The sequence below is a fragment of the Elgaria multicarinata genome, chromosome 9 (genome assembly GCF_023053635.1).
Source record: "Elgaria multicarinata webbii isolate HBS135686 ecotype San Diego chromosome 9, rElgMul1.1.pri, whole genome shotgun sequence".
Classification (NCBI taxonomy): domain Eukaryota; kingdom Metazoa; phylum Chordata; class Lepidosauria; order Squamata; family Anguidae; genus Elgaria; species Elgaria multicarinata.
In genome coordinates, this window is record NC_086179.1 from 56,098,999 (window position 1) to 56,124,825 (window position 25,827).

Here is a 25,827-nt window from a genome sequence, read left to right on the forward strand (position 1 = left end):
GATAAGACTCACACAAGTATTCCCTCTCAACAAACAGTAGTAAAGAGTCTTTGAACAAACTGCCAAAGTCTAAAGGTAGGAAGTTGTGATAACTCCTCATATGCCTTAACTCTTAATGGTTTTACTCAGGGCTGCTGCAAGTTTTGTGGACTGCAGGCAAGAGGCTGTATTGGGCCCACCACACACACACACACCAGAAACTGTTGCCCCAGTTCCATGGTGTTGCTACTGTTCCTCTTCTTCACTGCAGAGCTGGCATGGGGCTCATTCCTTTTCTGCCCATCAGAACTGCTATAGACAGGGATCAGAGTTAATGAAGTCCTGTCCAGAGTGTTCCAAGAAAAAGGAAGAACAGTGGCAGCAACCAGAGAGGACAAGTGACAGCAGCAAGAATGAGAAATAGTATCAGCTGCTTGACAAGCACAAATCTTTATCCTTGACCAGCACAAGGGTAAACCTTATGAAGAAAAAGTAAGCATATGCACACAGCCTGGCGCATGGTTTTGTGTGTGTGGTGGGAATCACTTGGATAAACAATCTAAATGTCTCCTCTCCCTTTCAAACAATGTTGACAGCAATATTCTCAGTGTGCCATTTCTCCCACACCTGCCCCAACTGTGACAACCACTGATACAGGCCTGGATTCACTAAAAGACAAATTAAATCAAGAACAGTGAATCATTAAAACAAATGAAAATGAAATAACTTGCTTCTTTAAAGTTAATTTGCTATGGTTTGAGGGGTAGAAATAGGCGAAAGAAATAGTTTTAAATGCAGTACTTACCCATTTCCTGGGTCGGCCTCTTGGTCGTTTTTCTCCAGTGGCTTCTGCTTTCTGTAAAAACACAAATAAATGCTATAGTTCCAAAGATCTGTAATTACATTATATTCCTTTACTGGACAATTCTGGTGTTTTTGGTAACTAGTGCATACTTCCTGAAACTGTGTTCATTTTATTTATCTATTGATTAGATGGGAGACACCAAGAAAAATCACTTTGTTATCTCTCTTTCTTTCTCTCTCTCTCTCTCTTATGAAGAAATGCTGCTCCCATCCTTTCATAAAACAGACTGAGAACCTCTTTGTTTAAGGAAGGAAACGGCTTTTTAAAAAATGATAGACTATTCACTGTGTTCTTCATGTGTCTAGACTACCGATAAGAATGTATGGAAAGCAAATCAACCTACTTGACAAAGACTATCCTTTGGATATATCTTTTTAAAGAACTTGTCTTTGTTTTGTGGGCCAAAACAAACTCAAAATGTTAGTAATGGCAGTTAACACAAAAGGGTTGGTGCTGGGGAAAAACACTGGAAACATAGAAAAACACTGGAAACATAGAATCTACCCCCAACTCAGATGCTGACTGCTCAATGAATTTGGGTTGTACATTCAAATCATTCTGTGCTTATTAATTAAAGTTATCCCATCCTTCTCAACTTTTCAAGACACTATTCTGTTTAGCACTGACTCTAATTCATGTCAGAGACTGAGGCCTTAGCTAGACCAGCAGTTATCCAGGGCTGATACCTGGGATTGCCCCTGTGTATCCAGATCCCGGGTTCAGGGAGGGATCATCCCTCCCTAGCCCCGGGATACAGCCCTACACTTTGGGCCCGATTTTTCCCGCAGTCTCGGGCTGAGCCCGAGGCTGCGAGCGTGTGGCCCGTTTCTGCGGCTTTTCCCGGCTCCGCGCAATTACTCGCACAGAGCCGGGAGCCGTGCACAGGGCGCACCGCTCCTCAGGAGCGCTGCACCCATCAGGGCTAGGGTGGGGGGAGTGGGAAAATCATTTTTTAAAAAAAACAACTCCTACCTGGAGTCGCTCAAGCACTCGTGCACTGCTGGCTCCTTTAAAAATAATTTTAAAAGGAGGGCGCGACACCTCTCTTCTTGAGGTTGCCGTGCCTTACGTGTAAACGAGGGCGAGATCTCGCGATAATCGCATCGCGAGATCTCCCCTCCTCCATCGCGGACTTAACAGTAGGTCTAGCAAAGGCATGGGAATGTAAAAACAGTTATTTTGGGCTAATTTTTGGATAAAAGGATTTAATCCTGTGAGTAAACAAATCCTTTATTTGCCCTGTCCCTTCATAATTGCAGTTATGCCCGTAAATCATTCTAATAACTGGATGAAAATCACTTTAATAATAATAATAATAATAATAATAATAATAATAATAATAATAATCAGCAGCTGACTTCAATGGTTGTCACTCCCAATTAAGTGTGCTTAGAATTGCAGTCCTTAATATTTAAATAGCATTTGCCCTATATTAAATTAATAAGGCTTAACAACAGTCCTGCAAGGAAAGCTAGTACAGTACTATTATCCTCATAAAGAGATAATAATGAAGGTAGGCTGAGAAATAGTGGCTTGATGAGTAAAGATTTCAATGTAAGATGCCAAGTTCACGCTTTTCAACATTATTACTCAAGATACTGTTTACCTGCTTAAATATGAGCAACCAAAAAGATTAGGCAAGGTTAGATTGTAACTCTTTATAACAGTTGGGGGGGGCAACCTCTGGAGGTCCAGGGTCCATTTTCACCACCCTTCCCCACCTCCTGGGGCAGGCTAAGGTCTTTGGCCGCCTGGGGGGGGGGGAGGCAAAATCACCAGTTTGCTGCCGAATGATGGCGGGAAACCGCTCCCTAGTGCTTCAATGGTTACGTTTAGCTTGTTTGCAAGCTGAATGTAACTCTTTTGGCACTCCAAGTGCCCAAAGGCCAAACCTAACTTGCAAACAAGCTAAATTTGACCATTTGGGTGTTTCATAGCTGCTGTGGATGCCATTTTCCCCACTTTAATTGTGGAGGGCAACAGGGAGGCAGTGGTTGCCGCAATGGGGGTGGCAGGGACTACATGTCTATAAAATTGCATCTATGAAGAAAAGGATTAATAACTGTAATAAACCAGAATGTCCAAAATTCGAAATCAAAATTGAGAGGATAAAAAAAAAAAAAACCTTCACAGGCCAAACAACACACTGGGTTTAATGTTGTTTCTCTTTTGGCTTCTGAGTCTTTTTGAGGCATTCTGCAGTTTTATTTTCAAGATTTTCTCCATAACTGGGAGATTTAGAAATTTCCTTTTACTCCCTTTACAGCTGTGATTAACACAGTTTTATCATACATCTCACAATTTTAGGCTTTAAGAAATCCCATATAATCCCAGTAGTGCCTATACTCTGTAATTAATAGTGTGCGCATGTGTTTTCGTTTTTCCTTTGGGAATCTATCATCTTAACGTATCAGTTACTTATTGGCAAATCTTTGTACATGGCTATGCCATGTAAAGGGAATTCCACTAAAAGCTGGGAAAATACTGCCGTGAGATTCTACTACCCCTTGAAGCTATAAATGTAGCCAAATATCTTCATCACATCACAAAGAAGAAATGTGTGAAAATATAAAATTCACACTTTTGAAGGGCAAAATTATCACTTCTAACTTGTTAAAAAGACAACTTCCTCTTTAATCATTTATACCAGTGCATAGTGTAAGATGAAACTTTCTTGGGATAACACATTAAAACAGCTCGGGCTGCCTACATAACGAAACATATCTGTGCTTGAGTTATATCCAGCATTCCAATGGATTGCCTCAAATACAGCAGCCAACACACCATGAGTTGTATCCAGTGGTGTCATTCTAGTAGCACAAAGCTTCTACCGCTTGCAGAAACCCTATTTTTATACTTGTGCAAGTGACAAATCCAATTCAATACTTTAATTCTGCCAAGCTGTTGCACAACTCATTGCAACTTCATTGGATTAGGCGTTGCTTGTGCTAGTTGTGCTAGCTCTGATAGCAGCTGTGCAACCTCTAGTGAAACAATGCAACTCTTGTAATTTTTCCTCTAGTATAAAATTCAATATAGCCACATGGTAGCTTTCATTAAATTTGTATCTAATCCTCTAGACTCACCCATTTTCTCAGGCAAATGATCTCTAGTTATCTGGAGAAAATGGGTTGTACAGAAGATTGATCTTGCAAACACTCTGATTATACCTCTCAATTCCTAGCAGAAATCTATACACCCTTCACCACTTCTTTCAACATAGTAATGAAAAACTCGTACAAGAAACTCTCAGATGCATCCAAGGTACTCAAGTATAGTTATCATGACTGAACCTGCATTCACACTAAAAACTGAAGCTGACATTCCTCCCCAATTTCAAGACAATTCTGGAATACCCTTACAGTCCTGATTATTTGCTTGATACATGAGCAATTTGGGAGAAGGAGGGTAGCTTCAGTAGGAAATTTTTTAGGAATTCAATATTTGCAAATGCCAATATGATTTGACCTGCTGGGTACTTTCCAGAGTACTCTACAGTTAGTTAGCCACTGGCTTTCACACTTTCCAAATGTTTTGACATAGTTTGGCTCAAAAAAGTATCAAGATATGTTTTAAAATACTTATTTTGAGAGAAAATATACTTAAAATGCATATTTTCTGTGTACCTTTGCACTGATTTTTTTTAAAATACCCATATCCCTGCAGAAATGGGACAGAATGTACTTATTGGTGAACACATGCAAAAATGACATGGACCAGAAGTAGACTAATTCATCCATCTCAAAGCTTAGGTGTCTCTGGGCTTATCTACATGAAGCAGGATATTCCACTATGAAAGCAGTATATAAAAGGCAGGAGCCACATTACTGCTTCATAGCGGTATTGAAATCCACTGACAACTGTTGGGGCCCATGACACATGCCATATACAGCTTTCATACCACTTTCACAGTGTTATATCCTGCTTGGTGTAGATGTGCCATGGGCCCCAACAGTTATCAGTGCACTTCAGTACCACTATAAAGCAGTAGTGTAGATCCTACAATGCACTTCAATACCAATATAAAGCAGTAGTGTGACTCCTGCCTTTTATATACCGCTTTCATACCACTTTCGTAGTGGAATATCCTGCTTGGTGTAGATGAGCCCTCTGTCTCGCAAAGCCAACTCTGTCAGCCATTGCATTGGCCAATCCAAGAGCTGCACTCTGGCATCCTCTGCACCATTTCGAAAGGTTTGGGGGAGCTCCTCTCAGATCACTCACAGGTTCATCCATGTCCTGTAAAAACACTGTCACCGAAGACTAGGTTCCTTACACAGACAGGCCAACCCTTTTGGAGCCTTCTATATTACAGTTTTTTGTAGCCTTACTGGTAAGTTCCTGGAAGAGTTAGAACTTTACCACAGCAAAGCAATCAAACTACCTACCTTTCTCAGCTAAGGAGAAATTGTGGCTTAATCCCCAATTAATTGCAAAACCTGGCTTTGCATTCTAAAAAAAGAAGCTAAAGATTACAAAAGGAAGGACAGTTAAGCACAGATGCTCAAGAAAGCCCAGACTGAGACTTTGCTTCTAAGGCCTTAGCTTGATGTACTTTTTATTCCAGGAGGGAAGATCCCGCTTTGTGATTATCATGAGATCCCTCCTCAATTTACACGTGAGGCCCAACAACCCCCGGAAGGAGAGGCATCGTGCCTGCCAAATTTTTTAAAAAAGCAACAGGAGCGCACAAGCACCGAAAGATAAGTTTTTTTTTTAAAAAAAATAAATTTCCCCACTCCTCCCACCCTAGCCCCAATGGGTGCAGCGCTCCTGAGGAGTGCTGCTCCCTGTGTGCGGCTCCCGGCTCCACACGAGGAATAGGCAGAGCTGGGTCAACCCGCGGCAACAGGCCATACATTCTGCGGAAAAAACGGGCCCTAAGTGTAGGGCTGTATCCCTGGGCAAGGGAGGGATGATCCCTCCCTGATCCCTGGATCCCCTGTGCATCATGTGGAAGCACAGGGACGGTCCCAGGGTTTGCCCCAGGTTAAAGCCCCATCTAGCTAAGGCCTAAAGCCCATTTCTCACTGCCTTTGAGAGATAAAGAATGCTTTGTGGAATCAACTTGTACTAGACTGCACTTCCATTATGACAGGTACCATAACAAAAGCTAAAGTTATAAATGGGAGCCAATTATTTTGGCTTATGTAAACACTGTAGCCCACTCTGTCCTTCTGCTGGTGCTCATGAATGGGAAAGTAGGGCGCCATGACCTCATCTCATAGCAGTGAGTAGATGTGCCAAGTGTATCTGATTCTAAAACAACAACAGTGCAGGTGCTTGCCCAAAAGCCAACCTATATGTTAAGATGCACAAAAATGTAATTTTAGAGATTATTCACCTGAAACAAACATATATACTACATTTTCATGTATCTTAAGACATTCATGCTAATATGGATATAGCATTTTTCCTGTCTGTTCAAAGAATTTTACCTACATCAATACAGTAATCCTTATAAGAGCCCTGTAAGGTAGGCCAGTATAATTCCTATAATACTAGAAATGTGCACAACATGCTTGTCAAAATTCTCCATTCTATTTATGGAAAGAGAAACTGAGGGGACAATTTCACCATTCTTTTCCAGGAGGAGGAGAAATTTTCTAAAAATTTCTCACAGCTATTGCTCACTAGTAGTGAGGGTTGTAACTCAGCTTCTTCTTTTCTTTTTGTAAGTTTTTTTTTGTTGTTATTGTTTTTTGCACTGCCACTGCAAGTGGCAACAGCATCAATTGAGTTTACAGTCCGGCCCCCATTTTGCATCCTCCATAATACTCCATATCTAACATTATTCCAGGACATGGGGTCAGGCATGGAAATGAAGCCACCATAAAAAATAATGGAAAAAATTGGAGAATTCTGCTAAGTAGCCTTTTAAAAGAAAAATCTCAGGACTTCTCTGAGAAAAAGTTCTTCTGAGAAATTTTGTCTCAGTTCCAGTTGTGATTCTTCATGGTTCAACACCTTCCCTAGGGTCTTCCAAATATTAAATTTCTGAGGGGTGAATGCACTGCTCCTTCCCTGAAAGCCCTGTAGTGAGGCGGGGGTAGTGTTGGATTCAGTCCAGGGAAGAACTGGAACTAGCACTGTGCCAAAGTCCTACCTTCAATTTCCTGAAAGTCTTCTTTCCCCATGAAAAAGAGTTCCATTTTTCTGCCTCATTCTCAGAGCATTTTATCATTTATTTTGGTGGTGTTTTTGACCTCACCTAATCTTTGTGAGGTGGCTATGAGTACCGTCTGCATTTTTCAATGGAGACTCATCTCTCGTTTTCCACACAGTATCACAGGTTCCCCTCACTTACTGATGTGAAAAAGGGAGGATTTACCTCATGATGTCTTCCCCTAGGTGGGAAGTTAAGAAAGCCAAGGAAGCTACAGGCTGCAAGAGAGATGACTATACAGTGAAAAGCAGGACACTTGTTCACATTCCTCGGCCACCTCACAAGAACTCTGAATCAAACCCATGACAATTTCTTAGAAATTTCTTCTCCAAATTTCTTTTCAAAAGCAATTTCTTTTATATCAAACTGGATGGGTATCATCTAAAAATATGCGAGAGAAATTTTCAACACAGCACTATACAATACTATTGATGAGGGAGGTGTTTAGGGTTAGTCATTTGACCAAGGGCATGGAGTGAGTTCATGACTAAGCTATGCTTTTACCTCAAAAAACATGCTCTTAACAACTGCATTGCAGTATGATTTATTGTGTTGCTTCACAACAACTCTGAACAGAGGGCTGCTTTTCAAAATACTACTTTAGGACTTCAGTGTGAGACAGAGAGGAAGCAAGCAGGGAGCAAAACACAGAAGGTACGAAATGGTGGGGGAGGGGGAAGGACAGCAAAGGGAAGAATCAGTGTCCTCGTTCTGCTCTATCCATGTCCCTACTGCAAAAGTCCTCACTTCTATTACCTAATATCTAACAGATCATACAATGGAATTCTAAAAAGAGAAAGATAGACATAATCTATAAGAACACTTCTTGAGAAGGATAATATCCCCCTCCCCCTCAATTGACCCCAATATGCACAAAATTATTATTATTATTTAAATTTATATTCCGCCCCATAGCCGAAGCTCTCTGGGCAGTTTACAAAGATTAAAAACCAATATACAGAATTAAAAAGCATAAAAAGCATAAAAATAGATTACATACAATATCCATATAAAAAAAACTATTCTGGGTCATTTAAAAACTCAACATATGCTGTTAAATGCCAGGGAGAAAAGTCTTGACCTGGCGCTGAAAAGATAACCAATGTTGGTGCCAGGCGAGCCTCGTTGGGGAGATTGTTTCATAATGGGGGGGCACCACTGAAAAGGATTCCATTCTGGTTCAAATGGAAACTTTGGGGGTTTGCCGCCTGCTAATAATTTAATAGATTATATTATTGCTCATCCCAAAATAGTATCATGATTTTAAAAAACAAAAGGAGGAAAATAGATCTCCATAGGTTTTGTTTTATGCTAAAACAGTCTTAGCAGGTTTCCTGCCAAATAATAAAGGTCTCAGTGAAAAACTTTCTTCACCATATAGTGTACTTTTCATATCAGCTGTTTCTCAGAGGGATACCAAAAACAATAGTACGTTCCAGTTCTCAGTACTTTGATATGGAAAGAGGCGATAAATAAACAGAAAGGTTTCACATCACAGTAATAGTATCCCTACTCTGAATGGCAAGTGACCCAATTCTATTGATGTTTACTTGGAAGTAAGTCCCACTGAGTTCAATGGGTCTTACTCCCAAGTTACTGTAGATAGGATTGCAGTCTTAATGCATATTTACTTGTACATAAATTAAATTGAGACTTATTTCTAAGCAAACATTTTTCAGAAATACGGGGGAAGACATACATATGTATAAATGACAGTAAAAACAAGACATCTATGAAATAAAGTTCGTTTCCCATCTGGAATTATTTTTTCAATATATATATAATTTTGGTTGAGGGGAAAAACATCTCTTCTTCTTAAAGATTAAAGTCATTGGAAAAGGCCAATTACTTAACTGTGGTACAGCCAAGGCTCTTCCATGTAATTTAATTTTACACAAGAATGATATAAATATAAAAACCATTGCAGCTTTCTTTCATAGAGAAAAAGAAGAGAATCAAATTTTATTTTATAGACTTATGTTGTGTCTCTCTTGCTTCTAGGCTGAGAGACAGTTTCAGAAGGAACAGGCAATTCCCTGAAAGAAAGCAAAGAGGGGTCATTTAAGGCAGCTGGGAACTGCAAGAGGTCTAAGGCTTCCTGTGTTTTATTTTTTTCTTACAGGAGGGGAAACCTTACATCAGTAATATGGTGGCATAAGTGAATCCACTAGGAAGGCTAAGGGGGCCAGATCTTTCCCAGCTTTCAAAACCTTGTCCTACTCAACATTTCTAAAGGAAAAGCCCCTGCTAAACATACTTTATCTACACACCCACAGAATGCTCAGAGGTCAGCACCTCTTGGAACCAGAAGCTCACACTTACTGCTGGCATACCAGATTCCCATCCCACAATATTGCTCAGCCATAAACTACAGAACTTTAAACCCTAAGGAGAAAATTCTGCCACCTCTTATTCAGGCCGCTTCTACACCTGCCTTTCCCCCCAGGATCGTCCCAGGATCATCCCTGTGCATGCAAATGACACACAAGGGATCCCGGGAACAGGCAGGGACGATCCCTCCATTAACCTTTCTCTTCTCCCAGGCATTTAACAGCATTTAACAACATATGTTGAGTTTGTTTGTTTTTAACGGACCCCAGAATAGCTGTTCTTTAAGGATACTGTTGTTTTTATGCTTTTTATGTTTTTAAACTTTGTATATTTGTTTTAATGTTTACTGTTTTAACTTTTGTAAACCGCCCAGAGAGCTTCAGCTATGGGGCGGTATATAAATGCAATAAATAAATAATTAAATAAATAATCCTTAGGTGTAGAAAGGGCCTTAGAATCCAACTTCAGGCTGAACTAGCTTATCATAGCTGGTGAAAAGATAGAGATGGAGACCTCTCAGCAAAAGCTTAAATAGTCAAAAAATCTTTACTGGGGGGGTGGGGGAATCCATCAACCATATACAGCCATATTACTTTGTACGTTATAAAAAATACCACTGGTTCCATGTGCAAGTGTACAAGCATTAGGCTAGCAGCACTTCTTCAGTAATATTTGAAGCCAATCTCAAACTTCTACACTGATAATACCACTCCATGAATCATTCTCCAGATCCTAGGATTTGTGCCCCCTTCAAAACCCAACCTCTCTATAAACTGAGTTACAAGTCATAACCAAGACCTGTGGTGGTTTATACTTGCTTAACCAATTCAATCTGTTGCCTAATTCTATTGACACCCTGATCAAGAATAACATGAGTTGTTTCTGATTGTTACATCACAGTATGTGACTGAACACGATGAGGCATGACTTTACTCAACATGTAACATATTGTCCTCTAAACAGCAAGAAGCAAAAAAGGAAAGGATGCTTACGTATTAAATACACCATTTAAAGATGTTTTTCTTTGGGAAACAAATAACAAGCTTTGACTGACATCTTTTCAAGTGATTCATAATTGGCCTAGATTTTAGAGAAAGGTCGAGCCTGAATAACTTCTGAGGTAAACCTTATAAGGAAAACTGCTGCCATCATTTAAAGGTACTCAGGAGGAGCACTAAAAGTTGCATGGTCACAGTAAACTTAAACCTTAGTTGAATGGTATAGATTGCTGAGTCTGCTTACATTTGGACAGAGTGTATGCAATGTGTATGTGGACCCATGATTTCTGATCCATGAAAACTTTCTACAATCAATTTGATCATTGCATGAAAATGTTTTGTGCAAATTGGTTTCAAGGAATAAGGTCTTGAGTTTCAGAATAATACTATGCAGAACATGCTAGATTGCACTCCATAATAGTCATATATCCATCTTACTCAACTGCCAATATCCCAACCTCAATAGGAAAGGCATGGGTAACACTACACTATCAAAAGTCCTATCACCACAATCAAACTGGCATACAGAGAATGCAGATCATATAGATCAGCACATGCTGAAGCAGACAAATGGCTGCTTTAACATACACCCAGTTTGCCACACATTTACTGCACCATACCTTAGTCAATGTTCAGTGGCTTTGCAGCAGCATGAACTATGTGCATGTCAAAGCAGTTACATGACTTGCCTTACCGTCCACCAAACTTTGCAGACATCTACTCAGCCCCACATGGTCCACTTGCTAATATGATCACTGCAGTTGGCACAAAGTCGATTACAAGGACAAACTAAAGCTTAAGTATTGGATGGAACTACCATCCAGCAAGAACCCAAATGTTATCTGTTTTATAGAAAATATATGTTAGATCATCAAGATCAAATCTGGCAGCGGTCTACAACAAGTTGCAAATAACTGACCATTCCTGGAGTAACTAACATGTTAACAAAGCCAGCTCTGATATGTGCTCCACTACTGCAAAAAAAAAAAAAAAAATCACCGTTTTAAACAAAAGTATAACAGGGTCTGGGACTGATAAAAACCCTGCAAAATCTGCCACACAGTGTTTGCATATTTGACCACAATGGTGAGGATTTGCTTCTTTTCCCCACCCCAAGTATAAATAAATGGTGATCTACATACAGATGAGGTCTACACTTGCAAATCAGGCTTCTTCCTCAGAGTCTGTTTATGGCAATTGTGGATGATACTGTTTGAAGAATGGAAAAGACAACAGTATTTCCAAGATATTCACACAGAGGTCATGCCTACACCTCCCGGTGATCGCGAGATCCTCCCCCTGCATTCACACACAGCGCTCGATGTCCAAAGAGGAAGGAGGATGTCGCACCCACCATTTTTTTTTAAAAAAAAAAGACAGGACCTGGAGCACACCTGCGCTCCAGTGCAAAAGTAAGTTTAAAAGAGAGAAACAAACCCTGACCCCACTCCCCTCCCCACCCTCAATGGGCATGGAGCGCTTAAAGAGCTCCGTGCCCTGTGCCTGGTTCCCGGCTCCTCACATTTACTCGCAAGGAGCCTGGATGAAACCGGGACAGCTTCCCACACTTTCCAGGCTCGGGACGATCTCGAAACCGCAGGGAAAACCAAGAAAAAAAGGTATAGCAATATCCCAGGGAAATGGAGGGATTGGCCCTCCCTGCTCCCGGGATCCCCTGTGCGTCAGGTGGATGCACAGGGTCGATCCCAGGACAATCCCCAGGATATTGCCTGGTGTAGACATGCCCTGGGTCTAAATTGTTTATTGTAAAGAGCCACCAGCTCTTTTTTCCTAATGAATTATGTGTATAACATAGAAATAGCAGAGCCTTTAGATATATACCTCACCAGAAATTCTATTCTCAAAGCAGCATTGGGTTTTGTTACTTAGGAAAAGTCTAATAGACTTTAATAGAACTCACTTCCAAGCAACCATGTTTCAAATCATAGCCCAAGTGTATCTCTTCATTCTAAACAATTACCTATGATTTTTTACCAAGCACAAACCCAAAATTTGAAAATCTTTAAAAGCAGAACAAGAGAGTTCCGCCCTTGCTGCAAAGTTGCCAACAGTGTTTCTTTGTATGAAGCAAGTTTCTCATTTCCAAATATTTTAAGAACATATTTTCAAATAATGACATCAGAATTTGTTCAGAGGTATAAAATTTTGAATAGGAACGTCTCTAAATATATAAGTACAAACATATCTTTTTGCTTGTCTTTTGCTTGTTATATCTAACTGATTTCTTCATGTAAAAAAGACCCAAAACATTATTGTTGTTTTTAAAATCCCTTCAGATTATGAATTGATTTAGTTGTGGGTTTTATATGACTGTTTTTACAGGCCTACTCCTTGGAATTTGTGCAGCCGACATGAAACAAGCTGCTCAGATGGTCCTGCAGCATTTTGTATGAATTGTCAAGTTTCACACTGTTAATTTCCTAACAAGCTCAATTTGTTTTTTAATGCCCCCAGGCTAGTTTTCTAAGTCCAAACATAAGCCTTGCAAGTTAAGAAAAAATATCAAAAGCATCAAGAAATTTAAGTACACACAATCATCAACTTCCCAGGACAATCCCAGCAGATTTAATGGTCTTTGCCTCTGAAATATATCAAAGTCAGGTTCACCTCCTTGTGTGCATATTTTAACATTCCTTGACAGTTGTACATTTTTTAATTATGATGTGTAAGAGATTGTAAGAGGACACCTTATCAATTAATCATGAGTGCCTTCTTAGGTCGCCTTTGTGAATTCGAGCGGTCCACGTTTATCTTGCATGGTGTAAGCACAATACATTTCAATTGGCTCACTTTGAGAAAGAGGCCACCCATTATTCACCAGAAATTCCTGTAACTTTTCATTGCATACAGAACCACCTTTATGGCTAAAGTAGCCTTAGCACTTAACAAGCACTACTTTGAAAGTTGGAAATAAAGCATGTGTACATTATTTTTAATTATTTAATATGTATGCCTTGTAAAGGTACAAATTATTTTCAAGAGTTGAAATCCCCCCACCCCAAACTAAAGCTTAAAAAAGAGCAACAGTTCAAACTGTTATAAGGCATGTGTAAGTTATGTCATTTCATGCAGTCACATGAAGGTGCACCTTGACCTTAAACACAAATCCAGGGATTCCTTACATCTTACAGGTAGAGAAGTTACAGTGCATTGCTGTGTTCATATATGGAACTTTCCCATTCATCCACTGCAGGAGGTAAATATATGTGAACATTTGTCTGTTTAGGCAGACCTGTTCCCTTCATTGGAATGAATGGGGAAGCTTTTGCATGCAACACAATCATGCATGCATCCTAGTGCATTCAGAACTCTAGAATCAGAACATTTATTTGAAAATGAAGCAATCCTAGTTCTTTTGACTTTTTATTTAAGCATGTTAAATAAAATAAAGTAAAACGGGCAAGACAAAATAACTTGTAAGACAAACACTGAAACTACATAAAGAAAAACTTCCCAACTGAGGGTATTAGTTGTGAGTTCAACAATTATGAAAGATCTACTAGGATTTTACTAAGGAAATCTACTAAACATTCATGGACAGGATCCATCTGGAATGTGTTGCCCATTACCTACTTCAATGAATGGGAGTTGCACAACAGCACAGTTGCCTTTCTCTACGGCAGTTTTGCACAACTCCAATTCATTTGGGCTGTACACAAAATGAGTTCCCAGTAACTTTTATGCAGGATAGAAATAACTTGGTCATGCTTTTGACTCAAGAAACTAATGTCAAATCTGATCAATAACTTTAAAAGCATCAATGATTTTAATATTAAGTACTTGATCCTTGATCAAATTTATTATGAACATCTGTATGTAACATATGTCTTCATAAACATATGTCACTGAACTCAAAACAATTAAAAGTTAAATTGGTTCAGCTCCATATTCTGTCTATATTGACTTCATATTCCAAAATCAATCATAGAGATATAGGTTAATTAATATATCTGCAAGGAATACTTACCTTGCAAGTGAGCCCCACTGAATATGGTTAGGATAATACTGAAAGCTTGCTTGTTTGTTTACATTCGTTTAATGTTTACTATATACTACAAAGACTACTCCTACAAGTTATTTTAAATTGAACACATACATGTTCAAAATGATGACACTAAGCTTGGCCATGAGGAAGAGATAAATAAAAGAATGTTACAATGACCAGAGCCTGTCTAGTCCAACATTCTGCCACACTGTGGCCACCCAAATGCCTATGGAAGTCCACCATCAGGACATGAATGCAATAACACTCTCCCACTTGTGTCCTCAAAAACTGGTATTGAGAGGCATACTGCCTCTGATACTAGAGGTACTATATTTATGTATTTATTTATTACATTTCTATACAGCCCAATAGCCGGAGCTCTATATAACCATCATGATTACAAGCCATCATGACTACTAGCTATTAATAGCCTTATCCTCCATGAATTTGTCTGATTTCCATTTAAAGCTGCCAAATTGGTGACTATCACTACATCTGGTGGTGAATTCCAGGTTTAACTATGTGCTGAATGAAGAAATACTTCCTTTTATCTGTCCTGATTCTCTCACCACCACACAGCTTCATCAAATAACCCCGGATTTTAATATTAAGAGAGGGGGGAGAGACTTCTCCTATCCAATTTCCCCATACCTTGCATAATTTTATATACCTCTCATGGCCCATCCCCCCCACTTACTTCTAAGCTAAACACACCCAAGCATTCTAACCTTTCCTTTAGGGGAGTTGTAACAGACCCTTGATCATTTTGTTTCCCTTTCCTGCATCTTTTCCAACTCTGCAATATCCTTTTTTTGTGGAGGGCAGGGGGAAATAGATGTATCACTTTCTGTTGACTGAAGACATCTTTTTTTAAACTTTGGTTGCTGGGGGGGGGAGGAAAAAAGGGGAGGGGGAAAATGTAAAGAGAGCAGGGAAAGGTTTCCTGTTCTGATATTCAAAAGAGTTAAAATAAAACAGACACAAAATAAAATAATATTTATCATAAGTTGCTATGGTAATTTATAACACTGAAAACTATCAAACATAACAGGACTATCACCCACAGGCACAAATCAACCATACTAAAAAAATTAATAGATATACCCAGAAGAGCCCACAACCATCTTCTAATAGGCATTCCACCACATAACTTATAACAATTAACAGAGTTAGTAGAACATACTTCAACACCGCAACTGACTTCCAGATTTGGTAAGATTTTGTTTTTGACATAACATTTGTAAATTAAGAGAGCTAGTGTTAACTGCTGTGTGACTTGTCTACAGAAACATGACTCCTGTGTTTATTTTACATACAACTGTTTCTTAATGTCAGCAGTATTCTTGTAAAAAATCTTATTAGCATAGTTTTATAACTCACATTTGTGCATTTAAATAAAACAAAGTTCTCCCCAATCAAAAAAGTTTTTTTTTTTAAATCGACTAGGAACAAAAAACATTTACTTCACTGAACAAATCTATTAATATCTCTATCCCTGCCAATATTCAGAATAAAATGATGATTCAAAAACTGGGTTTCCCCTGCCCCTCCCCCACCAAAAAAACCTTCTCTCTTTGTGGTATGGTGTTTAATTAACTACTAAATAACAAAAGGTAGGCTGGTATAGTATCCTAGAATGCAACTCTTATTGCAATATGTTTTCAGAAGTATTCTGTATTCCACCAATATCACTAGAAGACACACTTATTTCCCAGGCATTTGGACATTAGTTATGGCCCAATTGTTGTGGGCTGCTTTTGTGGTGTTCATACTAGGTTGTGAGACGGGTGTACTGTGTACGAAAACTTTTCATACTGTAGTTTTCAGATATATTTTTAAACAGTTTATTTGTATTTGTATTATTGTACTGATTATGGTTTATATTTTTTGTTATATTAATTATGGATTTCTATATTTGTTTGTATAAGTCACTTTGAGACTGCTTTTTGCAAAGGGAAGTAACACATAAATGTTCCAACTTTTGTTGTTGTTGTTGTAGTAGTAGTAGTAGTAGTAGTAGTAGTTCGGGTATGATTTTAAGAAGCTTACAAAAAATTCAATTTGTACTATTAGACATCCAAAATATTCTAAATTAAAAGTACTGAAAACATTTTTCTAGACAACAATCCTGAATTTAGAACAACTTAAATGTATATAAAAGAGATTATATATAAAGATGTGGTTAAGGGGAACAACCCCACAAAATCTAGGATTCTCTTATAACATCCCAGCATGAAGTATTAGTAAAATGGCACAAGTCCTGCAGTTCAGAGGTTAAATAAGTGAAATCCTTTGGACACTGGCTGATGAATGGATGGTAATGTAAGTAAATCTTTTGCTCTGGAGCAATCTCACCTTTTGAGCTGCTTTAGAGGGGCTCTTGTTTTTGCTTCCTTTAGGTCTTCCTCTTGGTCTTTTAGGAGACGGCTCTCCCGTTGGTTCCTAAACACAGGAAAACATGCTATTGTGTCAAGAATCTCAATGAAGATCCTAAACACAAGTAACAACTCTTAACATGCACAAAACTGTTTGTATCACATTTAATAATGAAATAAAAAGTGTAAGCAAATACACTGGAACTGTATGACAGAAAAAGTTTGTATGTTCTGACAGTTGTGCTGACTCTTTCCAACCCAATATATTTAATAATGGTAACTTGACATTTAATTTACATTTATAATAATTTAAGAGATTAAATAAGATACAATCCCCAACATTAAAGTACTTAAATATCAAAGTTAGTTTCAATTACAGAAAGCTCCCCCCTTCTCTTAAAGTTAGGAAGGAGAACTTTCCCTTGTTCTGTAGTTTGCAATCTACTTCCATTTCTCCAAATTAATTCAATTTTACATATTGTGTGTGGGACTCTTGTCTAAAGCATGTGTTGGCAAGATGAAAAAAAATACAGAATTTAAAAGGTGCCTGGTATTGAAATTATGTAAGAGGAATGATTTCCTCCAATGGCTTCTCTGTTTGACAGTAAATAAAACAGTCATTTAAATAGAGATGATTAAGTGTTCAGATTTCAAATATTTATTCAGTGAATCATATGCACTAAAAGAAAAAAATTCACATCCACTTCCAAATATCGAACATTTCATTTGGATTACAGGAACGCAATGAGAATAATTAAATAATTAAAAGAGTCTTAAAACTCTCTAGATTGGTAAACTCTTTGAGCTATAAAGAAAACTAATACTGCAATCCTATACACACTTACCTGGGAGTAAGTCCCATTGAACTCAACGGGGCTTACTTCTAAGTAAACAAGCATAGTATTACACTGCAACTTGACATAATATCCTTCCAAAGGAGTCACAACAGCAACAATGTTGAGCACTGATTGGGAGAGGAGAGGGAAAACACATGTGTGTGTGGGAAGGGGGGCCGTCTTTCTGTGCAATCCATTGAAACCCTAAACATTCCATTCTCAAATCATGCATTCTCTCCATCCCACACACACAGGCACACTTAGCAAAAAAGCTAGACTGGAACAGGCAGGAGTGGAAAAGGTCGTTAGGGATAGGAAAACTTGAAATCGCGATAACTCAACAAAGGTAATGCAATTGGGATGGGGGTGGAGGTCCGAACTATACTTTCCCAAAGATATTTTATTGCATTTCGGTTGGAGAAGATGAGTTGGGAGATGAGTGGGTGGACATAAGGACTTAGTTGGTGCTCACCCCCCATCGTCCCAAACTTAAGACAACACCCCCCCCCCTGCTTTCAGAGGCGTTTTGCATTTAAGATCCCAGATCGGTTGCTGATCATTTGATTTGCTCCGAAGGAAGTGGTTTGATGCTAATGAATGAAGTAAACTTTTCCCCTCCCTTTAAGCCCGCGGAAGTCAGTTTTAAATGCACTTTCTACGCAATCCCCTATTACGGTTCGCTGCTTCCGAGGAAATGGAAATTACTACAAACAACAATAAAACCGTCCAGTCTGCATATTCCACATGCGGGCTCTGCAGACCTGCAATTGCAAACTTAATAGGTTGCATCCGAAGATCAAAAATAAATAAATAAATAAATAAATAAAATCCACATCACTCCAAGGGAATAGAACAACCCCGGAATCCCCGCTGGCCTGTTTACTTTGAGAAGTACAAAGTATTTCTGGATTTCACACTGCCTTGTCGAAAAAGAGCGATCTAGGATCCTCATGCTCAGCGAGTAAACACAGTTCAATTGTGGGTTACAGGAAAGTGTTAAAAGAAGGAATCGCAGCCCAAAGCCAAAACACACACATACGCACACCCCAATCAGCCCGAGTATCCCCAAAGGGGGAAAAAGCTTCCAAAGAAGAGCAAACAATCATACAAGATGTATGCAGGCACAGTGCCGACAATGGAGTTTCCCTTTTGTACTATACATCCGGGGAGGGTTTTTGCCCCCCAACATACCAAGGATCAGGCTGAGGATGGGGTAACAGACGGTGAGGCGAACAAGATCGGAGGGGGCAGTAGCCTCTTTGAGACCAGTTACACACACACACACGTACAAAATTGAGATATAGCAAAGACAGTCCGGGTCCCATTCTTCCTTCCTTTCGCTCCCTGCTCACACACTCCAGATTTAAACTTTGCTCGAAATGAAGCAGCGAGCGCTGGTTGGTGGGAGCGGCGCTGCTCCGCGTTAGCAGCGCGAACGGAGCCCTCCTGGCACACAATAGAGGAAGGCCGGGGGAAGGTTTCGCCTTTTTAAAAGCAACAAACGCGCGCGCCGATTCCCTCTCCCTGCTCCCCCCTCTTTCTTCTTCTTCTGCTTCTTCTTCCTCCCCACTCCTCAGCCCAGAGCCCTGTTCCCGGCTTGCCTCTTCAGGACTGGAGCTGGCGAGCAAAACGCGCCCGCCGCTGCCGCCACCACAAACAATATTTGCATGTCCAAATACACACACACACAAACACACACACACACGCCGCCGAGGCGCTTCCTTTTCGCGGGACACACGTGTGCGCGCCCCGTTCCCACAGACCTCCGGCTCGTTTCGAATGCGCGCGCGGTGGGTGGCTGGGTGGGTGGCGGGGAGAGCCGGGAGAGCTAGACTCGGGTACTGACTTGGGGTTGCTTCCTGGGTCTCCCTCGTCCCCTCTTCGGCGGTTCTGTGGCGGCAGGTTGCTCCTGGGCAGCGGCGGCGGCGGCGGCGGAAGAAGTCGAGGGCTGGCCGCGGGCTCCTTCACCTCGTGTGCTCATCGTGACTCCTCGCTGGCTGGGTGATTTTTTCCGCCTCGCGGCAATCGCTCCCGCTCGCTTTCCGCGCTCGGCACCTTGAAGGAACGGGACGATTCAGAGGCGGTCTCGTGGACTCACTGCCCCCAGCAGCAGCGGCACCGCCACCAGCACCACCACCGCACCGGACGTCCTGGCGCTGCCAAAAGGAGAAAGAGGGGGAGGAGGAGGAGGCGGCGGCGATGGCGATGGTAGCGGTGCTGCTGCTGATGGTGCTGGTGCTGGTGGTTGCTCCTGCTGCCGCCACTGCTGCTGCGCCTGCCGAAGGAGGCGGGGAGGGAGGGGGAATCTCCTCTTTTTACAATTTAGCACCAGGCTGGAAATGCTGCAAGACGGAGCAATGGACTTGGGGGGAGGGGGGGAAGCTTGGTTTTGTTTTGAGCCAAAAAAAATGGGGTGGGGGAGAGAGCGAGAGCGAAGTTCTCGAAATGCTAAGAGAGAGTGAAAGAACAGGAAGGGTGGGTAGGTGGGTGTCTGGGTGGGCGGGAGACCTTCTTCTTCTTCGGACTGGAAAGCAAGTGGGGGCTCTGCAGCCCTCCGGTGGGATCAGCAGCAAACCGAGCTAAAGACGAGACACATTGAAAAGAACCCAGAGCGCCTTTCGGCTGGATTGGAATTGGATCATGCACGTTGTTGGGAGCGCGCGCGAAAGAAATCGTTAGGGAGGCTGGCGGGTGGGGGTGGGGGTTATATAGATCTATCTCTATATATTCGGAACAACATCGTTTCCCTCCAGTGTGATAGGATGGGAATGAACTTGCCTGCGGGGGCTGGAAATATTAGATGATTACTGCCCATGGTTCAACTGGGATGAGTTTAAACGCGCGCGCGCGTACACACACACACATACACACACACACACACAACCTCTACCCGTGGGTAGGAAAAGAAAATAGGCTACGGGTTGGTGGAGTGGGGAAGGCCACCATAAGGAGGAAGAGGAGGAGGCAAAAGAAAAAAAGGGGGGAGCGATCCGGGGCTGGCTTTGGACCAAATCAAACATTAGAAACACAGCAGCAGTAGAAGCACACCCCAAAGAACACCCAGAGCTCCTCACGTGTCCATCAAAGGTTACAACAACTGCAACTGATACCTGTCAAATTTGGGGATTGATAGGCAGTTCTAAGCCAGGCCATCTAAAACTGTCAAAACACCCTAGCCTGTTGTCATTGTTGTCAGAAACCCATGCTTCTCAGAATTGGCCGCTGGAGCCAGCAGCTCCTCAATACCAGACAAGGTGTGTGCTTTAGACTATACTTCTGCCTGGAAAACATATCTCTTTATTTAGTCCATGGGTAGTAAGGATGAGCTCCTAGGTGGCATTTTTCAAAAGTATTAATTTGATTCTCCCTGGAGAAAAAATGGACAAAGCACACACTGTCCAGAAAAATAAGCTTGCATGAGAATATCTCAGGCAGATGTAATTTATCATCATCTTACATCTGCTTGTTTCCTCCAATCCAGATTATTCTTATTTTTAAGGATAGTTTTATTTGACTTGCAATCCCTGATCCATTTTTAATTATTATTATTAGATGCATGCATCCAAAGAATTATCTATTCCAGTTCAAATCGATATGTACAATCCCATCTCTGCTTGGCTCTTACTAGCCCATTGGGGTTGCCACTCGCAACACTGAAGTAGCAGAAGCAACAACTGACAGAATTTTCCTCCAGCTCTAAAAGGAGCAACTATGGGCTCATCTACACCAAGCAGGATATTCCACTATAAAAGCGGTATATAAAAGGCAGGAGCCACACTACTGCTTTATATTGGTATTGAAGTGCATTGTAGGATCTACACTACTGCTTTATAGTGGTACTGAAGTGCACTGACAACTGTTGGGGCCCATGACACATCTACACCAAGCAGGATATAACACTGTGAAAGTGGTATGGAAGCTTCGGCTATTGGGCTGTATAAAAATGTAATAAATAAATAATAAATAAATAAATAAATAAGCAGTATATGGTATGTGTCAATGCCCCCCCAACAGTTGTCAGTGCACTTTAATACCACTATAAAGCCGTAGTGTGGCTCATGCCTTTTATATACCACTTTCATAGTGGAATATCCTGCTTGGTGTAGATGAGTCCTGTGTGTCTCTTTGGCTCATTTCCTTGTCCGCCGATTTTCTTATCAACAGGTCCCATGGGTCTTTAGGTCCTATGTGTATTTTTGTTCCATGTTTCTCTTTCCCTGGCTCATCCTTTTTTCATCTCCATGTATCTACTAACCCACATTGCATACCCAGCTTTCTGCTTTTCAGCCCATAGCCTCCTTTATTGACCCTTCTGCTTCCTGACTAGCCTGTCCAGCATTCATAAGCTCCAAAGAGCTCACAGAGCTACGACAAGAGCAGAAAAGCAAAAATGATTGAGGAAAGGTAGGTTGAAACATCTTCCCATCCACAACAGGCTAAAGTGTATGTGCTTTTTAGTTTAGGAGAGAAATAACTAAGGGAGAAGATCATGGAGGTTTATAACATTATCCATGGTATGGAGGCAGTGGATAGAAAGGTGTCTAGAATTCATAGTGCTAGAATTCTGGGTCACCCAATGACATTGATTGGCCAAAGATCTAGAACAGATAAAAGATAGTACTTTTCTTCATATGACATGGCTCAAAGGTGATTAGACCCATTCTTCCAGGATAGGTCTGCCAGTAGCTTTCAGCCATGGTGTTTTTATGTGTGCCATTTGCTATGAAATGAGCAGGAGTGGGTTATTACCTTCGAGGCCTACTTGTAGTCATTTCAGAGGCATCTGGCTGGTCAGTGGGATGGAGGATACTGGATGCTAGATGGATCTTTGGTCTCTTGTGTCCTCTCTTCCCATAGCATATTGCCTCTCCAGATCTTATGTTGTGAAATGTCTTCAGATCACCCTCTGATTGACCCCCTTTTGACTCAATTTCCTTTCTCCTCTACTCCTTCCTCAAACCTCGTTCTCCACATACCTTGCTTCATGTTCCCCCTTCAACCTGTTGCTCATTCAGCATCCTTCAACCACTTTGCCTCTAGACCTCAGAGCTGTCTACCACCTACAACCTTTTCTCAGTCTTCCTCAGTCTTTCCTTGTATGAGGTTTAATCTCAGCCAAACAGACAATGTTCTTGTTCCATGCAGAATTTCACCTGCAAACTTCTTTGTTTCCTGAGCAACTGAACATTCTGAACCATCCCAACAGCTCAGTCAATCAGGACCATATAACACATTATGGTTATTGTATAGTGTAGCTTTTCCCAATCTGGTGCCTTCCAGATGTATTAAACTGCAACTCCCAACATTCCCAGCCAGCTTTGACCATACCCTGTCCTTTGAAGGGTATGCAACTATCATAATTTAGTATCAACTGTGCTTCTGATATTAACCATTCTATCCAGCTAATGTATGGCTGCATTAATCAACCTAGCACTTTTTGTTGTGTAATATTGCTGTTTTTATCATTCAGATCTGGTGTCAATCCATTTATTACTATATTCTACATATAATGATCTCATCCATGGCTCCTTCTGTGCCTCTTTTGGTATAAAATGTGCTTTTGTCTTCTTGATCAGTGATCTACTCCTGGAGAAGTGCAACTTTGATGGTTCAATTCAATTAAGCAGCTTTCAATTCCTTTGTATACAGTGTCCTTCTGGAAAGGCTCTCCAAGCTAGGAGTGAGAGACATGGTATTCTGGTTTTTCTGCTCCTATTTGGGGGCACAATAAGAGGTGATGATGCTGGAAGACTGGTGCACTTATGCTATGGCTACTCTCTCAACATAATGCCCATGGGCACCATAGCACCCATAGACACCTCCTTCAGCATCTGTCAGTCCCCTGCCCCTACCTAAACGTCTCTGTGTGTATGTGTCCCATAGAGGTTTTCCACGAACATGGTGTGAGGTGTCTCCAGAATGCAGATGACACTCTATATTTTCATTTTTATCCAAATCAAGTGCTGAACTGGTGGATAGAGTTGGTAATGAGCTGGATGAGAGCCAGTAAACAGAACATAATCCTGAAAAGTCAGAGGTGCTATCTATGGGTGGTTCATCTGTTCAGGGTGATTGTGGTATCAAAACAATCTATTTCAGATGGGGTTGCACTCCTTGTAAAGGATCATGTTCCCATTCTGGGAGTGTTCCTGGATCCATCTTAGTCATTAGAAGCTCAGCTACATATCACTTTTCAACAGCTGGGGTTGAAACACACTCTAGTAACGTTCAAAATTGAGTGAGTGGAAGGTGTTATATATGGGGCTACTTTTGAAGACTGTCTGGAAACTTCAGGTAGTTCAGAATAAAGTCACTAGGCTATATAGGGCCAGCCTATTAGGCAGTGAGGTGGCTGGAGCCCATGTGAATGAAGAAACACCTGTTTCTGCATCAGCTTGTGTGTTAAGGTCATCAATGAAGGGTCTTCTTCATGTGCCCCTGCTATCTGAGATGAGATATGTAGCAACTGGAGAGAAAGCCTTCTCAGTGGTGGGGCCCAATTTATGAAATTACCTTCTAAGTGGGTTTTGCCTGATGACTACCTTGTTTTTTCATACTCCTGGAATTTTAAAGTCCTAAGTTTTAAAATTGGAATTTGCCATTTTTAATGCTGGTCTTTTATTGTGCTTGTATATATATATATATATGGTTTTGTACAGATTTTATTGTTATTTTATTTTTGTTGTAAAATTGCTCTGGAAACTGCTGGGTACAAAAATAAATAAATAAATAAAATGGTCCATATTTTCTTCTTGTCCACATCCAAAGTTTTGCTTAAAAGAAGTTTTGCTTAAAAGAACTAAGATTAAACTTCTGTTGAAGTCTAATTATGACATTTCAGCACAGAAATTGCTTTGGTCACCCTGAAGTATGTATGACATATACTGGAAGGACAGGGGGACTATGATCCTCTCATTCTTCTTGACCTCTCAGAGGCTTATGATACTATTCATTGTCCAGGAGGATGTAAATGCCTCCCTGAGAGAGGGAGTGGTGCTGGCCTCTTTAAAAGATACAGTAATTAGACCACTCCTGAAGAAGCCTAACCTGGACCCGGAGGATGTTAACAATTACAGGCCGGTGGCTAATATCCCCTTCCTGGGCAAGGTGCTTGAGCAGGTGGTTGCAGGACAACTCCAGGCACTCTTGAATGAAATGGATTATCTAGATCCATTTTAATCGGGCTTCAGGCTTGGTTTTGGAATGGAAACTGCCTTGGTCGCCCTGTAGGATGACCTTTGCTGGGAGAGGTACAGGGGAAGTGCAACCCTGTAGATTCTCTTAGACCTCTCAGTGGTTCTCGATACCATCGACCATGGTATCCTTCTGGATAGGTTTTCTGGGCTGGGAGTTGGAGGCACTGTGTTGCAGTAGTTCAGCTCCTACTTGGATGGCCAATTCCAGAAGGTGGTGCTGGAGGATTATTGCTCTGTGCCATGGCATTTAGGCCATAGGGTTCCACAGGGCTCTATTTTATCCCCTATGCGGTTTAACATTTACATGAAACTGCTGGGAGAGGTTATCCGGAGATGTGGGTTGAGGTGTCATCAATATGTAGATGACACCCAGCTCTACCTCTCCTTTTCATCAAACCTAGGTGAGGCAGTGGCTGTTCTGAATCAGTGCCTGAGCACGGTAATGGCTGGATGAGAGCCAACAAACTAAAACTGAATCCAGACAAGATGGAGGTACTGTTAGCAGGTGGTTAGTCTGTCCAGCTAGGTGATGTTCACCCTGTTCTGGATGTGGTTGCACTACCCCAAAGGTTCAGGTTCATAGTTTGGGGGTGCTCTTGGATCCAGAACTGTCACTTGAGGCACAGGTGAACTCAGTGGCAAAGAGCACCTTTTATCAGCTTAGGCTGATATACCAACTGCACCTTTATCTGGACAGAGATAGCCTAGCTACAGTTATCCATGCTCTCATAACATCTTGTTTGGATTACTGCAATGTGTTATATGTGGGGCTGCCTTTGAAAATGGTCCAGAAACTTCAGCTGGTACAAAACAGGGCAGCACATTGACTAACAGGGACTGGCCAACAAGACCACATCATGCCAGTCCTTTTCCAGCTTAATTGGCTGCCAGTCCAGGTCCAGGCCCGATTCAAAGTGCTGGTATTAACATTTAAAGCCCTAAATGGCTTGGGGCCAGGCTATCTGAAAGAATGCCTCCTCCCATATGTACCTACCCAGACCCTAAGGTCATCTCAGGGGTTCTTCTCCATGAGCCTCTGCCAAAGGAAGTGAGGCAGGTGGCTACTAGGAGGAGG

At 41.1% G+C, this 25,827-nt stretch overlaps 2 protein-coding genes across 5 annotated transcripts in view; both read right to left on the reverse strand.

Moving 5' to 3' along the window:
• HMGA2 (high mobility group AT-hook 2) overlaps positions 1-19,835 on the reverse strand; it is a 154,379-nt gene extending 134,544 nt beyond the window's left edge. For all 4 annotated transcript variants that reach the window (XM_063133927.1, XM_063133930.1, XM_063133928.1 and 1 more), the window contains exons 1-3: positions 19,403-19,835; positions 16,701-16,787; positions 785-835 (exon numbers count right to left, since the gene is read on the reverse strand). In XM_063133927.1, the coding sequence (XP_062989997.1) occupies positions 785-835; positions 16,701-16,787; positions 19,403-19,537 (273 nt within the window). In that variant the 5' untranslated portion in view covers positions 19,538-19,835. The remainder of the gene's footprint in view (positions 1-784; positions 836-16,700; positions 16,788-19,402) is intronic.
• LEMD3 (LEM domain containing 3) overlaps positions 12,673-25,827 on the reverse strand; it is a 278,836-nt gene continuing 265,681 nt past the window's right edge. The window contains exon 14 of the transcript XR_010025820.1: positions 12,673-12,684. The gene's annotated coding sequence lies outside the window, so the exon portion shown is untranslated. The remainder of the gene's footprint in view (positions 12,685-25,827) is intronic.